Source organism: Nicotiana tomentosiformis, chromosome 6 (assembly GCF_000390325.3).
Source record: "Nicotiana tomentosiformis chromosome 6, ASM39032v3, whole genome shotgun sequence".
Taxonomy (NCBI): Eukaryota; Viridiplantae; Streptophyta; class Magnoliopsida; order Solanales; family Solanaceae; genus Nicotiana; species Nicotiana tomentosiformis.
Window position 1 is genome coordinate 133,611,931 of NC_090817.1, and position 14,513 is coordinate 133,626,443.

Consider the following 14,513-nt stretch of genomic DNA (forward strand, 5'->3'; position numbering starts at 1 on the left):
AAGGTCATGTCGGTGCTTAATTTGACTTGTTCTGGGGATAATGAAGGTATATTTTCTACGACGTTGTTTCAGAAACCTTGTATGAGAGCTTTTGACAAATATACTTTGGAGCTAGTGGAGAGACATAAAGGGGTAATTAAATTCCATATTTTACTGGAACCTAATTCTTTAATTGACTTGTGAACACAATTCAAGCGAATATGATGCCTTCCTTTTGTTACTGTTTAGCCATTTTCTGATACATGCACGCATGTAGGGCCTAACATCTCTGATTTTCTGATTTTGGCCTTGAAACCTTTGGGTGAAAATAGCACGGGTTACTTTTCAGACCGATAATCGAAAAATTTAGCAAGCATTTGTAAAATCATTAAAAAAATAGTCTCTATTATATGTGAAGATAAATTTTGGACAAAAATACCCTAGTTGAAACATGGAAAGTTCTAGTATAATATGTTGGATTATGGAGACCTGTGTATAAACTTCCAGCATATTATGTTGGAACTCCAGTGCATTATGAAATTACAACACATTAAGTTGGAATGTCGTATGTCAAAAATTTCAACTCCATCATATGATGCTAGGGTATTTTTGTTCAAATTTTATCTTTACATGAAAAATTGACTACGTACCTTTTAGTAAAAAAGAATGACCCATTGTAATTCCTCTGCTTTTCTCATTTACATGCAGAAAAGGAAGGGGAAATAGGAACAATAGAATAGAATCAGCACATATTATGTGAAAGATTCTCACCAATATCACTAGCCTATAAGCATTAGTAGTAATATATTCAAATGGTTCACTTAGCATTTGCTTATAACTCAGCTAGGAATTCTTTTCCTTTTTTGTTTGGAAGAACTATATTATTACTCTTTTCTTTTTTTATGACAGTTTTTACTATTTATGAATTTTAAATGATTTTTACTATAATTTTTCAATAATTATAAAGAGGTTAAATTGTACTTCATAGTACTTCTTATCAGTTTTTTTTTTTGAAGCATATGAATTTAGTAAAAAAAAAAATATGAAATCAATATTTGAATTTAAACTGAATAATAAATGCTTTAACTTTCACAGAGCCTAAATACAGTAGCTCTTTTGTAATCCCTGGTCCTGTTAGTTGTACTGCTCTGCCAGATTTGAGTTCAACTATGAAGATTTCAACTTTTGGTTCAGTTGTTATAAAGTAAGAGTGAATATACGAAATCTTCTGTGTCAATTTTCTGTATATATGCTTACTGCCAAAAGAAATTGAAAGTAGTAACAAAGTTTTCCTGAAAATATTTCATGGCCTGTCACTCCAGAGTTTTTAAATACTTTTACGAATTTAAGGCTCATATAAACCGATTGATCGATGTTGATCAATGAATACTAAGGATTAAGGAATGAATGAATGAATGGTTAAGCCAATTGTGTTTAACCTGAAAAACCAGAAGATTCAACCTTGCTAGTGCATTAATATGAGGGTAAAACTTCCATATGATATCTATCTTGAACCAAGCCAAGACATAAAGTAAGAATAATAAAGCTGGAATGAAGGATACTAAGGAGTATAAAAGCAGATATTATTAAGTACCTTAGTAAGAGACTTGGGAACTCCTTTCTGACAAGCATAAAAGAAAGAAAGAACAAGGGGAGGAGTGGCTGCTATCCCAAATAGGAAGCTACTTAAACTTTAGTTCAATACCTGCAACTCACTCTGGATATATACTACTATCTTCTAGTTATGTTCCTTCTTATCTAGTTATCTTCTGCACCATCATCATTGGATTCAGAAGCCACTGTTCATTTTCAGGCTTGCATCTTACATCTGCCTCGGAAGCAATTTCGATTCAATGTGTTCTCCACATGAACCCTCATCTTTACTTTTAAGTTTCTGTCCAATAGGTTATAGAGCATTTAGCATCAAACATACGCGAAAATGTAACTCTGTATATGAAGCCAGAAAATGAATGAAAATGGAAATATAGAGGCTTGAAATGAGGATAAGAGAGTTTAACAGAACTTGAAATTGACAGTAAAAGATTGAGGGTCATGGTAAGATCTGTTAGTTCTTCACAATCAAATGGAGCACAATTTTTACATAAATTTCCTGCTCATTCACTTCGTTTGATCTTCTCTGATTCTAATAGAATGTTTCAGGGATATCTTCCAAAATTCTTCTGCATATTGAACTAGTCAAAATTAATATGATTCACACGGTTTTCTACCATATGCAGTTCAATTTCATTGTAGTTACTTAACTTACAAGTTAAGAGGGGGCAAAATTATCCATAGAACACTATACCTGTGCTATACAGAACATTATCAGTGGCAAACTTCATGACAGATGAAAACGATACACTGTGAATACAACATGTTCAAAGATAACATGAATGCAAATAGAGGAAACTTGAAAGTTTATCATACCTACTCAAGTAACTAAATTAAGCTAAAATGGCTTCTTGTCCCTCTCTGTATAGGCTGCATAATCATAGCGATACAGATGACTACGCAAGATTTCCTACTTTCTTGTACCTATCTTTTCTTCCTTCCCTAACAGTAATCTAAGCGTCAAAGAGAATTTTATTTCTGACCTCCTCCAATAGATAGGAAATAGATGAAGCGTGGTAAAAGAGTGAAACTATACGTGTACTCAGTCCCTGAGGAAAGGGCTAGTTAAAGAACAATCACGGTACACATATGTTGGGATCTAATTCATAAATATTCAGATAAGCACACTGCAGTAAGCATTAGGAAATCTAACCATCGGCTTCCAGTCAGAAAAAAGTTCATTAAAAGCTGGTAGAGAAATCTTTACCAATTTGCTAAGTGGTTCAGAAATTTCAAGGTAAGCGGACAGGGATGAAGAAGCTACTAGAAACACAGCGCCTTGAGACGATGGTGATCAAAATCCTAATTATCCGGCCAAATTCCTATAATAACCATGAGAAGTTAAGCGTTTAATTTAACAATTCCTATAAAAAAAAAAAGAGTAACAACACGCTTCCAGTTGTTAATCCATGTTTAGATCCAACCATATGTTCCAAACAACATAGAGAACTTAGTTCGACGAACAAGAATTGTCTAATAGATTGAAGCTGAGCTAATATATGCATATCCTTTATTTTAAAGAAATCCAGAAATGAAAGGGCAGTTAGTCTTGAAAGAAACATGGAGGAACAAACAAAAATTCAGAGTGTTCAGGAGTTGGAAACAGTACCATGAAAAGGTAGAGCTGTGGCAGACATAAGTATAAAAGAATTAAAAACTTATCATTAAATTTCAATCAATTTGAGTAGCATAAAATCTACAGAGGCTGTAGCTAGTAAGGAATAAATGAATCATATCTCCATCCTACCATCTATTGCTAGAAACCTGCAGGAATGGTAAATTTTAAAGGACATTTCGGCGAATTATTTGATGGATTGAAGGTACTTGTATTGATTTATCAATCATACAATTATAACCACTATCAATGCTGGAGCTTCTAACGCTTATCCTTTCTTCTACTTTTAATATCCGTTCCTCAGCAAAATAAGAGGCCATTTCATCCCCCATAACCTCTGAATCTTCCTCCGACCAGTAACCAAGGGAGTCCTCTTCAGATATGCAGCTCCAATCTTCTAAAGAACAAGAAAATTCATCGTCAGCCTCAGTAACCAAGAGCATAGAACCAACTTCATTTATATCTTCAACCTCACCTGATTCTTCCACTCCATCAACATCATCACTTAAACCCTCTACAAATGGATGATTTAGCAGCATTTCAGCAGTCCATCTATACCTAGGATTCCTCACAAAACAACCTTTCAGGAAACCTTTTGCTTCTTTAGACAATTCGCCTGGAATTTTAGGCAATTCATGCCCTTCCCCAATCTTTTTTAATACATCCTCAGCATCCATATCTTCCTTCTGATTCCACGGAGGTTTTCCCGTTAACATCTCAAGCACAATACAACCAAGAGCCCAAATATCCGCGGGAGACTCTTGTACATTTTCAGCTACAGCTTCAGGTGACAAGTACATAGGAGTACCCCTCCAATAAGTCTCCAATCTCCTCTTTTTACTCTGATTTTCTCTCTTTGCCAATCCCAAATCACCAATTTTCGCCCTAAATTCATTACTTCCTTTACTAGAATTCAACACAAGCAGGATATTATCAGGTTTCATATCACAATGAACATAACCAATAGCGTGAATATAATTCAATCCTTTAAGCATAGACCTAGTATAAGACCTTACCTCAAATTCAGGCAATCCTTTGTTCCCTAATTTCTTGATCCTCTCAGCTAGGGTTCCACCAGAACCATACTCAAGCAACAAGTTATAAACCATCATACCATTCTCACCAGTTGTAGTTTCATCGCCATAGCATCGAATTATGTAAGGGCAAGCCTTGATGTTATTGAGAACCTCTCTTTCCTTCTGAATTGAACCTGAAATAGAAACTTCAGCGGATTTAACAGCCATAACTGATGGCAAGTAGCCATTTTTTGATCTGGTGTTCTTCAATTTAGCCAGATAAACATGCCCAAAACTTCCTTTCCCAAGCATTGCTCCTCTATACCATGAAACTCCATCTCCAAATTCGTTTATGTTACTCTTTAGCTCCATCTTCTTCCCTTGAAGTTCAACTTTTTTCTTACTTTCCATACCTTGTTGCACAAAAATTGCTTCTTCCCCCATATAATGAAACTTGAATTGCCTCAGAATTATGGGGTTTGTTTGCTTTGCAAAACAAACAAGAACATGTGAAGGAAATAAAACAAGGATATTGCAATTAGATTAGGGTTATTCTCAGTTAAAAAAAATGGTAACCAATGCTGTGTATTATACAACAAATGTGCAAAGAAAGTTAGTGCTTTAGTTTTTTAATAATAGGCTATTAGTTTTTATATGTGAAAGACTAGCGTTTCTTTGAAGGAGAGACGACGAAAGAAGCAAGTTGGAAAAATGTGGCTAACTGGAATAACGGTCATGTGTCCTCTTTTAACGTGTGATGAAATAGAGTTGTGACTTGTGAGTTTGGTTAGAAAACTCACTCTCACGTTACTAAATTATGGCACGACTTGTACAAATTCTGCTTGTTAAAGCCTTATTTTGGTTACTATTCAATTCATAGCCTCGTAGAATGATCATTTGACATTAATGTAACATACATTTTCCATAAATTTTGACACTATTATTCGTCACTCTAAATTTCTTTGTAAAAGAAGTAGAAATAGGAGAAGAAGAAAGGATCCATGTAATGTAAGAAATGCCAAACTTTCTTCCGGAACTAAATCAAGAATTAAGATGAATTTTCGGATTTTAATTTGTGTATCTTGAAAAATAACAAGGCGTGAAGCTATCTTGGACTAGGTAAAACTACAATGAGACGATCAATAGAAATTGGAAAAAAAATTCATGACAACACGCATTATTCTGCATTGCGTTCACCTCTTCAGCATCTTATTCACCCAACATTCCTTATAAAATAATTATATCTAAAAACTTTAATTTCTTATATACAATAATCGATAAACGACAAAGGAGACAATTTTGAACATGTTTATTGTTCTAAAATAGAATACTGTGTTCTAACAAATTTTGCTATATTCTTTCCCCCTAAAAGCAAGGCAAATCATTGGGACTTGATTTTCCTATAAATGATCCATGTTGACGATAGTGAAAATGGCTTTATATTTGTGCCTCATCTTGTATTAGGTAGTAAAAACACCACAAATAGAATATTTGTATGACAACTGTTCTTATCATTTTATTTTTAAAAAGATTAAGCGTATAATCATAAGCAAATGAAATATAGTTGTCCGAAGAGGGCAAATCTAACACGTGACCTAAGAAAAGAAATAGCCAAATAGATAGGCATATGTGATATGACCATGTGAGATCCTATCACCGACCAAACAGAAATGAAAAGGGAAGTTAACAGTGTATATAGGAGAGTGGCCCAATATGGTTGGGCTTTTCTCTATTTTTAGCCCAAGAGTACTATAAGGGGATCGATCGGGGGACATTTACACTATGTAGCCGTCTCCTAACATAATAGCCGATAAATATATATTTCTAATATATTTCTGTATAATATACATAGAATATCTATATTTTATACATTGTGTATATATCTTATATATAAGGTTAGCAGTTGTAGTTACTTTGACCGACCGGCCAAATGTGTTAAAATGTCGAGACTAAATAGTCCAATAAGATCCCAAACTAGGTTCTTCTTTCTTTAATCATTCGTATTTCCCTTTAAAGGAAGGACTAGCAAAAGCAAAAGCTGGTGAATTCGCTCATTGAAGAAATATAAGCTTTCTTCGCGCTTGGTACTTTCATCTGAACTAGCTTTTCTTTCCCGAATTCTTTCCTTTCAACAATGATACTATGAACATATAAGTTATTCTTTTCCAAAATTTATTAAAAACTGCACTATGAGTGTGCATGCAAGTATAGCTTATTCTTCAAATCATAAAAGAAATTAAATTTCTCCATAGGATCAGTTGGAGATCGGAAAGTAATAGGTGGAAAAACAGTTTAACATATATTACATTGGTTGAGGGAATGATGTTGTCTGCTTACATGAACTTATGAAATGTTTACCTTATGATCTTGCTTTCAGATTAATTAGGCCCAATGCTCATTTTCTTTTTAACATGGTATGAGAATTAGACCAATCTCTAATTTTGGTTTACCAAATGATGTACTCTTATATTATGATATCCATGCTATAGAGCTTTAAATCTATGCTCGCATGCATCAATTGAGAGAGCTCATATATTATCTCTTATATGATTTTAGGCAATTCTTATTTCATTGGCTAACCTTTGAAATTGAGTTAAATGTAAGCTCCAATTTTCTTAACATTTGTATTTATATTTCGTTTGGGGAGACAACGAGAAAACGATCTAACACCTAAACTTGACACAAATCGAAGATGAAGAAGCTTAATTAGGGGTTTAATACTGATAAATCCTCTCAACTACACTTCCTTCTTAAAAACTTTTCAGGAAAATTCATTATTATTGAGTATTCACATTTTGATGATTAACAAAGTTTCTTCAGATGAAATGTTCTAAGAACCAGGTCCTCAATGTAGCTGCTTAACTACTCTAAGAACTAGTTTCTTAGGATTAAGGACCAACTCCTCGGGGTTGATGATTGTACGTCTTTGCAAGACAATAACTTTATGTCAAAGTTACCCAGGTCGAGTTTATTGGAAGAAGCCTGCTAAATAAGGATTGCTTCCCAAGAAGATACGCATGTATAGGTGAGAAACAAGAGTCCAAGACTTGTGGAGTCCTTGGAACAATAGGAGTTCTCTCAAACGAGAACCTGACTATTCATAGGACTCGGAGTCTAGGGAAGTTAAATACTATCTTTCTTGACTGCTTGGATCATCCTTTTGCACATTAACTGAAGAACTACATTTTTCTACACTCAAGTCAAGTACCAGTATGATATTCTTCTTGAGTCAGTCTAGTAAATGTGTTTTAGGAAATCGAGTTGTAATGAAAGTGTCATAAACAATTAGTGAGTTGGAGTGAGTATTTTTTTTAAAAGTTAGAGTAACTTGTAAACCAAATAGCTATAGTAAGAGTACTGAAGAGTATTGAGTTGCAGATTTGTAACCGATACATTTGACTCATTATTCTAGTGAAGTTGAAGTTGAAGTTGAAAATCCTACGTAGTAGGTCATGATTTTTGCACCTTTTGAGCCGAGTGATTTTTCACGTAAAATTTATTATATTTACTTTGTTGCTTACTTTTACTTTACGCTTAAGGAGTAAGGTAAAGAACCAAGTTTTTTAGTAATCCATAAAGGCACTCAAAATAAATTCCAAAGAGTCTCATCATAAGGTTGTCAAGAGGATACTCAGATATCTTAAAGGGACTCCTGATCTGTGTCTATGGTATCCTAGAGGGTATAGCTTTGATCTAGTTGGTTATGCTGATGCTGACTATGCAGGTTTTCATGTTGACAGGAAAATCACTTCAGGAACAACACATTTTTTTGGTTCTTGTCTGGTGTTTTGGAGAACAAAAAATCAGAATTTAGTTCCTTTATCTACAACTAAGGCTAAATATGTGGCAGCAACATTTTGTTGTACTCAATTTATGCGGATAAAACAACAACTAAGGGACTATGGTATTTTTATTGATTGTGTTCCTATTTCTGTGATAACACTAGTGCCAACAATATTGATAAAGGTCCCTGTCAACACAAGAAAATCAAGCACATTGACATTAGATATCACTTTCTCCGAAATAATGTTGAAAAGGGGAATATTCCAACTAACTTCTGTAAAACTGAAGGCCAAATTGCTGATATTTTTACTAAAACTCTAAGTAAGGATCACTTTGAAAGGAATAGACTGGAAGTAGGTCTAATTAATACTTTCAACTAGGTTGACCCCAATTATTGGCTAAAAATAATATAATTAGATGTAGATAGTCAAGTACAATGTGTTTGATTCAGCCTCATGCTTGTCTTAAGCACACACACTTGCCTAGAAAAGTATATCTAATAATTATGTTTTATGATACCAAACTATAATACTGAAACTTTATTGCATAAATGAGTAAGGAGTTGGTTCTTTGACTCAAGCGCGTGCTATCTTGTATTAATTCATTGGGGCATAATATATGAAAATTACTGCTACGCATGCACATGTGTCCGCTTCGAAAAATACATCTAAGTCCACCAAGATCAAGTCTACTCCAAGAAAATATGTCATAAGTGACAAGGTGGTGCTTGATGTTGCTGATGCTAAGGTAGACATAGTAGTTAAGGAGGTTGTGGTTTAGGGGGAATTAGTGTCAATTACTACACGTTAGGTAAAAAACCCTCCATCAAAATTAGATGTTAGGTATCTACTATAGATATTGCACCTTAGATATTGTCCCACCCACAATTGATAAATCACGAGTGGAGGAACCTACTATAGAAACGAACATAGCAACTCTAGAGAAAGGGGTAGATACCATTAATGTTATGTCTATGGTTAAGGAGGAATGTACTAAAGAACCAATACATAAGGAGGCTTCTGATGGTCTCTCTTTCAGCTGGACTGAGGATGGGGATAATAATGATGGTGAGGAAGAAGGAGGAGTGACGACCAGTCATGAGGAGCATCAGACTCAGGACCTGACTAATGATGAGAAAAAGAGTGAGAATGAGGGAGATTCTGGTGATGAGAAGGAGAGTGAGGCAGAAGATAAAATAGATGAACAAGTGGATGATTCTGAAGAGGAATGAAAGGATAATAAGGAATAAGGTGATTCTGAGAGCGAATGTGAGGATAAAGAAAAAGGAAGTGAGAATGAATGTGATTATGAAGAGAGTGAGGAAGAGAATAAGAATACAAGTGGGAAAACTGAAGGCTCTATGGCTATTTGGAACACTGTTATAGCACCTTCAGAGGAAGCAAGTGGAGAGAAAATGACTGAAGAAACTGGGCCCTTGTTAACTCCCTTCACTAGAGATGAGGAGGTCAACAATGATGACACTACAATAAATTTGGCCTAAGGCAACACTAATTTTAGACAACGCATGAGAAGTGTTGCCAAAAGCATCTAAGAGAACGGTTTTTTAGGGATGGCCTTTGTCTCCGACTTTTGGCTACGAAGTTTAGGCTACTCTTTAAAAGGGTGCTTTTAGAAACTAAAGGCCACGCTCATTAAGTGTTGCCAAATTAAAATATTTGACAACGCTTATTTACCTATATTACAACACTTTCAAATCTTTGCTATTTATCAATCCTAAAAGCTACACTTCCTAAGTGTAGTCTAAATATTTTCACCAAAAATTTCCCCCCAACCTCTTAATAAAATATTTCCCCCCATTTTGAAAAGGCAAATATGGGTCCCCACTATTTTGCTAAGTTTTTGATTTTCCATTCCCTATTTCCTCCTGCCCCACAATTCATCTATATTATTTCCCCAAATTCATTCTCTTCCTAATTACAGAGGCATCTCAAAAATCGAAAGAGTCAACTTCAGTCAGTTGCTACTTCTAATCGTCGAAAACCCTAGACAAATTTTAGGGCTATGGTAGTTTAATCTATGTGAGTACTTTCTTCTCTTCTCTCTTCGATTTTCTACTTCTCTCTCTCTACCAATATACGTTCTCTGTATTATGGGTTTAGTTATTGCGTTGTATGCTTCTTATCTTGCTCTATTATATAGAATTTATGTTGTCGCCTCGCTCTATCTAGCATTCTTATTCTGATTTTGCTCTATTATGTCGTATTATTGTTATATTATTGTTGTCATCTCGCTATTTCCGGTTAGCCTTATTAGTCTAGTAAAATTGATAAACTTAGTCTTTGGTGAACATAATTTGGACCAGAAACTATAACTGACTCAACAACTTTATATAAAGGAGCTAATTAAGATCTATTGATAGTCCAAAAAAATCTCAACTACACTATCCATCTATCATCTTGTTCTTTTTTAGAAGTAAATTTCACTCCATTTGAAAGAGGCTGAACTCTGGCTTCTTCAAAACCTTCACTAACAATTCAAGTTGGAAATGTTTTAGTTATTGTAAGACCCTTTAATTGACGTTAAATCAATATTTGTAGAGTTCTTTTTATTTTGCCCATTCATAAGGGTTTGTTTTAGATATTCTATCATATGTAGGTAGCTACAGAGCCGCTTTGGCATTGACAGTAGTGAATAATGAAGAAGACTTCATGTGGGTGTTGATTTAATTGGCTATTTCTGCATTCTTTACTTCCTTGTTTGCCTTGTAAGTGGGAATAAAAGAATAGCACAATACTTCCTATAATTATGCCAGTTGTTTATAGTAGCTCTTGTTATTTATTTTGTTTCTTTAGACATCCTTAAGATGTCAGATTGCAGCTTATGATAATGACATGTGTATGACTTGTACAATACCTATGATACATACGCTGCTTTTGGGTATAAATTTTTAGTCATTCTATAATATTTTACGCTATCAATACTTCTTAGCATTTGGTTATTTGGAACCAGTTGCTTCTAGAAAAGTTGCCATCATATACAAGCCATCTAGTTAGGAATAAAAAAAAATCAAGTATAAGAGTTTGATATAAAATAACTTGTTAATATACAATGCCCAGTTAGTGGAGTTGTGCAACATGCCAATACTCTTCTATGAAAGCAGTGGATAGCAATATACTGCTTAATTGAAACAAGAAAAGGAGCAAATTGTAACATCAAATGCATAACTGCTCCTTAGTTTTGTATTGGCTTTTGTCCATGAGCAAACATATTCTTTTCTCAATTGTAATTTTGTTTGCATCCTCTTGACTCCTTTTACTTCATGAAAAAAAGGACATGATGCTTAACTAGTGCTTGATGTTTTGATGGTCATATACATTCTATTTGTGAATGCTTCACCAATAATTGATAAGTTGCTTTACTTATACCACTTGCATCTTCTCTGAGCCTTTCTCTTATTTTCTCTATGTTGACCAATATTTTGTTGTATCGGTTGTTGGATAAAAATGATCTGTACTTTGAAGTCCTACCTTCTTTATTTCTTAGTTCTCTTAGTTTATGATAGTTGGTAGTTATTATTGTAAGAAGTTATGCTTATCATAATGTAATTCATATGCTTTTAAAAGAATCAGTTGACTCACATTTTAGTCTATTAACATAATCTAGAAGTAGAAAGATCCATTGATGGTAGATTATAGTTTTGTAAGATTTATTCCAAGATATCTACCATCTTACAACACTCAAGGATGCTTCAATTGCTGAATGTAAAGGAAACAACAATGAGCATTTGACCTTCAGGAAGAACGTGCAGGATCGAGAGGTAGAAATAGTTGCTCTTTTCCTTAATAGATTGAAGGGTACTCAAACTTATTAAAATTGTTTGTCTTTTCTGTCTGATTAGTAATCTGTTGAAAAATTAGGCCCCGCAAATAAAATATAAAGTAGATAAGATATGAAATATGAAGAAAAAGAAAATAGCATGTTGATGACAATATATTTAGAAGCCATTCTAATTAGTTAAACTTGCAAGTTTATTCTTATTTGTTCTTAATATCACATGTAGAGAGAAGTGTTATATTCCACAAAGACTTGTCATACTTTTTAATAATATAAGTCTCTTTCAGTATTTGTTGGAAAGCTTCTGCTTATTGACTCGCATATATACGCATAGAAATAATCTTAGTGATGGTGCTTGCAGGTTGCTGCTGGATTGTTTTCTATGTGCGTGAGATGAGTAAAGTAAAAAGTGGCAATGAGTGAAAGAGGAAAAGAAAACTGGTAGTTAAACAAGTCAGTATGATCTACAATCTATCAAAGCACCTAAATATTTTTATCTGGATCTGCACCTTATCTCATATAAGGCAACAATAGTACGTTAGTTTATTTGATAACTTGTTTACTCATACTTCTTAATTCTATTCTGATAAATGAAATGGTAGAATTAATTTATAAGTATTTCTCTAGTAGCCATATTTCTATTTATTTTAAAAGTTTATTTGCCAAGTACTTCAACGACTTTTATCCGCTAAGAGTGCTGATCTTTTTAAGATTTTTGAGAAAATTAGATTTTCCCCTTTCAATATCCCCCTTCCCCCCTCCAGTTAATGCTTTCACATATTTAAATCCCTCCAACATTATAGTACTCATCTAATATTATCTAATTGCACCTGGCATAGAGAGTTTTTTCAAATAGTAGCAGGCTATAACAAACAATGCATATTTTTTTGTCTCAATTGCAGGTATGGGAAGGCAAAACCACTGAAAATAACAAAGAGATTACAATTAGGGAACTTAAGGCCCAAAAACTTTCAGAAGTTTTTGCTCATTTGAACAAGGAAAGCTCACATGTTGCTTAGATTACTAGAGTGGTCAAGCTGCCGAAAATAGATCAGTTGCAAAATTAGGAGATTGGTGTGAAGGGTGATAAGGACCAAGGGATAACAAATTGGGTTTCTAATGTATACTAGCTTTAGCAATATAATGTGTTTTAAAGTGTTATTCATGATAGAATACATCAGATATTGTATAATTCATTTCTAGTAGCTTACCTTTAGAAAATTTGCTTTATTAGTTAATGTAGTACATGATACATATTTCTTTTTCAAAGTTCATTGTAAGTCTATGCACTTGAATCTATTTTTTGGTTATTTATATGTTGATTAATGTTGCGTTTAAGATCTACACACTTTTGCAATAATCTCAAAATTTATGATAATAATATATACTTTTGATGATAAATGTGATTACGATATATGAAATTATTAACAAAGGCAACACTTTATAAGGGTGGCCTCAAGGTAGAAAAGTGTCACGACCCAATTTCCCCTTTGTATGACGTCGTGACGGCACCTAGTCTCTATGACTAGGTAAGTCTAATATTTTGCGGAATAAATAAAATTAAAACATAAATTTAATAACTAACTGTAGCAATAACACTATAACTGAGTACCATACCATTTGGCATGTACAATAACCAACTCCTCAATATACTACACAGCATTCCCAAAACCCGAAACGTCGTGAATCACAAACTACAGGAGGAAAATCTAGTGTTTCTATACATCAGAGTCTATCAAAAGAAAATACATAAAATAATGGATATGAGGAAGAGTAGAAGAGGACTCCGAGGTCTGCGGACGCGGCAGATATACCTTGAAGTCTCCAAAGTTGTCCCGACTCACTAATAGTGCGGCTGATAAGGAGTACATGGATCTGCACACGAAAAATATGTGCAAAAGAGTAGCATGAGTACACCACAATCGGTACCCAATACGTGCCAAGTCTAACCTCGGTAGAGTAGTAACGAGGTCAGGTCAGGGCCCTACTGGTATATATATAATAACACAAGGTAGAATGAAATACCGCAGTAAAATAAAGACTGAAATTTAATAAGAATGAAATCATAGAAGACAACAGCTCAGTACGCAGAAATAACAACAGGGGATTTCCCGAGATACCGTCTCGTAGTCCCAAAGTAAATGTGCAGAACAGGGGGGTCTCCCGGAATACCGTTTCGTAGTCCCAAATTAAATATGCAGTACAGGGGGATCTCCCGCAATACCGTTTCGTAGTCCCAAAGTATCGTAGTCCCAAAGTAAATATGCAGTACATGGGGATCTCCCAGAATACCGTTCCGTAGTCCCAAAGTAAATATGCAGTATAGGGGGATCTCCCGGAATAGTAAATATGCAGTACAGGAGGATATCCCGGAATACCATTCTGTAGTCCCAAAGTAAATATGCAGTACATGGGGATCTACTGAAAATACCGTTTCGTAGTCCCAAAGTAAATATGCAGTACAAGAGGATCTCCCGGAATACTGTTCTGTAGTCCCAAAGTAAATATGCAGACAAATAATAGAATTCAATAGTTAAGGCACGAAATTCTACAGTTCAACCTAAGTACCAGTTAAGGAAAAACAGGTAAATTCACTAAATATGTTGCACGTAGTTCAAGTAAACAGTTAAGGCAAGTACGCATGCTATTCTAGTCTAGTTGGATGCCACACATGCTGATGGAACTCAAATAAGAAGGAAATCAGGTTATTACTT

At 34.4% G+C, this 14,513-nt stretch overlaps 1 protein-coding gene and 1 long non-coding RNA gene across 7 annotated transcripts; one reads left to right on the forward strand and one right to left on the reverse strand.

Moving 5' to 3' along the window:
- Window positions 1-3,232: 3,232 nt before the first annotated feature.
- On the reverse strand, window positions 3,233-4,904 carry LOC104098976 (mitogen-activated protein kinase kinase kinase 20-like). Its single transcript, XM_009605832.4, has one exon. It carries the CDS (start codon window positions 4,663-4,665, stop codon window positions 3,373-3,375), a length of 1,293 nt encoding a protein of 430 aa, XP_009604127.1. The 5' UTR covers window positions 4,666-4,904; the 3' UTR covers window positions 3,233-3,372.
- Window positions 4,905-9,815: 4,911 nt separating this feature from the next.
- On the forward strand, window positions 9,816-13,143 carry LOC104098977 (uncharacterized). 6 transcript variants are annotated; one of them, XR_011408871.1, is made up of 4 exons: window positions 9,816-10,043; window positions 11,629-11,782; window positions 12,161-12,332; window positions 12,702-13,143. It is a non-coding gene; the product is annotated as an uncharacterized lncRNA (long non-coding RNA). The 6 variants fall into 6 exon arrangements; XR_011408872.1 differs by having other exon boundaries at window positions 9,817-10,043; window positions 11,661-11,782; XR_011408874.1 differs by having other exon boundaries at window positions 9,818-10,043; window positions 11,733-11,782.
- The last annotated feature ends 1,370 nt before the right edge of the window (window positions 13,144-14,513 follow it).

Bases quoted from the DNA above. Each gene is read 5' to 3' on its own strand.
- LOC104098976 (XM_009605832.4), bottom strand. From the start codon at position 4,665: ATGGGGGAAGAAGCAATTTTTGTGCAACAAGGTATGGAAAGTAAGAAA.